At 40.4% G+C, this 3,213-nt stretch overlaps 1 protein-coding gene across 9 annotated transcripts in view; it reads left to right on the top strand.

Moving 5' to 3' along the window:
• satb1b (SATB homeobox 1b) overlaps nt 1–1,105 on the top strand; it is an 87,733-nt gene extending 86,628 nt beyond the window's left edge. For all 9 annotated transcript variants that reach the window (XM_020609722.1, XM_020609723.1, XM_020609720.1 and 6 more), the window contains one exon: nt 1–1,105. This exon is cut by the window's left edge and continues 150 nt beyond it. In XM_020609722.1, coding sequence (XP_020465378.1) covers nt 1–468 — 468 coding nt within the window. In that variant the 3' untranslated portion in view covers nt 469–1,105.
• Nucleotides 1,106–3,213: the final 2,108 nt, after the last annotated feature.

Genomic DNA, 3,213 nt, shown 5'->3' with positions numbered 1-3,213 from the left:
GGAGATGAGGGCAGCAGTGTAGGGAGCGTCAAGCCCCGTGCCGGCGGAGGGAAGATCTCCCTGGAGGCTCTGGGCATCCTGCAGAGCTTCATCCAGGACGTGGGCCTGTACCCCGACGAGGAGGCCATCCACACTCTGTCGGCCCAGCTGGACCTGCCCAAGCTCACCATCATCAAGTTCTTCCAGAACCAGCGCTTCTATGTCAATCACCCAGCCAAGGCACCCAAGGACCCCAGTAACAACAACAGCACCATAACCACCACCAACACCAGCAGCAGCAGCAGCAGCAGCGGCAGCAGCCCAGCCTTTGAGGAGGAGCTGACGGACTTCAGGGAGAGTGGAGAGCTGCTGAAGGAGCTGGACGAGAGCACGCAGACCAACAACACCATCTTCTCCATCAAGATCGAAGAGCAGCTGGGTCGAGGCACCGAGGCCCAGTCAGAATCACAGCATGAGGCCAAGGAGTAGGACCCTCCCCATCTGAACATGTACCGAGAGTTTTCTTGTGCACACACAGACTGATGACTGTGCTAAACGTAACGCTCTGGCTGACACAGAACTACCACACTGCAAATACATAAAAAAAAGAGTGTTTTTAATCAATGCAGCGTCTGGACTGTAGAGGAGTGTTTATATACTGTCATCAGTTGCAGACTGACAGGCGATGTGAAGTGAGTGTTCACACACTGGCGAGCCCATTTCAGACTCAAGTACTACTTTTTGGATTTTGTAAAAGTTGTATTATTCACTGTATAGACTGATGCATCATTTAAATAATCTGCACAAAAAAATTATTCCAAGTATGTTGCCGTGGATATTAGCTGACTGCACTCTGTCTGTTGTTTTACACTGACTTACTTTATGTTTTTGAGCTACTGATTATATTTAAAAATAAAAAAGCCCCCTTGGAGTTTGCTAGAACTTTGATAGTTGTTTATGTATGTGATATTTAACTGGATTTTTAAAAAAAGAAAATAGCAAATGAAATTAAGGACCAAGTGGTTGACAAGGCCTTAATCATGAGGTATCGAGTCTGGAGGCTGCTGGCAGAATAGTTCTTTTTAAAAGCGCTTAATACGATTATGGATCACTCCAAACTCTGGAATGCGATTCTGAAAAATACAGTCTTAAAGAAACTATGCCAACAAATGCCTTGTACTATACGGCACTGCCGATTTTAGATTATTTTGCAAAACATTTGTCACTGTAACTTTCTGAATTGCCACACACTTAGAAATGTGAATTACACCATGTTTATGTTGTCTGACATTATTTATTTGCAGTTCATGCAGTGTTTCTGATGTAATTACTTTTTTCAACAGTTTGTCACGTAGCGCTTTTTTAAAAACTCCACCAATCTTTTTTCTATTTATAAATGTGATTTCAATGGGCAGTAAAAACAAAAAGTGTCTTAAACGTTTTAAATGGAGAAATGTGCTTTAAAGGTTGCCTATAAAAAGTGCTGTATGTCAAGCAACTCATGCTACAAGCTTCACAATTAATGTTGTATGCAATTTTTACTATCATGCAAATAAGCTTAGGTAAAACGACTAACCTATAGAACACCTTAGAAAGAAAAACATATGCAATCTGTGTGAAAATCGATGTCTGCGATGTGTCTTCCTTTGGTTAACAATCCAATTCAAAAATCTATTCCTGTATAAATATTCTGTATAAAAGTGTTTCTTTTTTATTTCAATGAGAACACCAGTTATTTTGTTACGACTGACTGTTTTATAAGTGTTTCTCGGTTCCTTTCGGCAGAAATGTTCTAACTAGAAGTGGTTATTGATTGTTAATTACACAATTAAACTGTTTGTATTGTACCACAGATTTCTTGGCATTAACTTGACCAGATTTGTTTGACACCAGAAGTTTTTTTTTCTTCTCTGGAAACAGAAGATGAAACAATGTGAATTGTTTTAAGAGTCATCACCTCCAGTTACTGACTCATTGAGCTGCAGTCACTCTCCACCTGTTATTTGTAATAACTGTAAATATCACATCCTATGAATCATTGATTGTTTATTATTGTAAATATATTTGACATTTGTGCAAGAGATCACCCTACAAAGCCGATATCAACATTTTGTCATGCCTTTTCCTCTCAGACCGTCTGTACCTGGGCTCTTCTGCAGCATCTTCACTTCTACTGCTGAGTGTACTATATCTGAAGCACCTGTGAAATCTGTAATAAATAAATGTTAGGAGTGAACACCTGTAATAGGGAGTTAAAGCAGCACAGGTGTCCTGCCCTGCTGTGAACCCCAGGTGAGACCAGGTGGAACACCTTGAGGTATGTGCCAGCATTTCCTTATTCCCTCCCTTTTTTTCATTAATAAAATGACTAAAGTGTAAGATAATATGTGTTCAGAGGAAACAAGGATTGCTTAAAACAGATCATACAGAAGTGTCAGAGGCTCTTGGGAGATTTAATGTTTTAAAGGTGGAGCAGTACACTGATACGAAGATTGTGACACACCACAAAGCCGAGAGGTGCCATTAAGCTTCATTATTTCCTGATTTTGACATTACAAGTGACTTACTGACTGACAAACAGAGACAAAGGCACCAGAAAACAACGGGAACTCCAGCATAATGCTCCTTCTCATTATCACTGTTTTAAAAAGGATCAGCCATATTTGCCTCAGCCTTAGAAAAGGTTCTCCCACGCAGATGGCTTATACTTTCTCCATAACAGTGGTTCTTGGTCTTGGAAGTGGTCACAAGAATTTTTCTGTAAAAAATAAATAAAATTCTGGGGCAAAGAGGAATTTTAAAAAATCAGTTCAGTCATTAAGTTAAATATCCTACACAGGACTTGGGGAATATAAAACTCATACTCAGCTGTAATAGGATGTTAAATAGACTGGCTTTATTTTAGTGTATCAGGAGCTGAAAAGGTTCACAACCCCTGTTTCTAACGGCACTAGAGAGTTCCAGTTGTGTGCTAAATGCTGGTGTTTCACGGCGGGTGGGTATCATGGGTGATTGCTTAGAGAAGACTGGCAAGCACATCACAGTTTCTAGACTCTGTCTCCATTAGTCTGTTCATTGGCTCTCCACGGCATCAAACGCACTTCAAAGACTTCCCCAGATGTCAAAATAGAAATCATAATTATGACAAGAATGGTGACTGATGAATCACTGACTCTGTTACCCCAGGCTGCTCATGCTGTTGCTTATTTTAAAAATTAGCAGGCTACACATCGA

Source organism: Monopterus albus, unplaced genomic scaffold (genome assembly GCF_001952655.1).
Source record: "Monopterus albus unplaced genomic scaffold, M_albus_1.0 scaffold101.1, whole genome shotgun sequence".
Lineage (NCBI taxonomy): Eukaryota > Metazoa > Chordata > Actinopteri > Synbranchiformes > Synbranchidae > Monopterus > Monopterus albus.
Note: the sequence above shows the minus strand (reverse complement) of the source record. Positions and strands in the feature narration are given on the sequence as shown.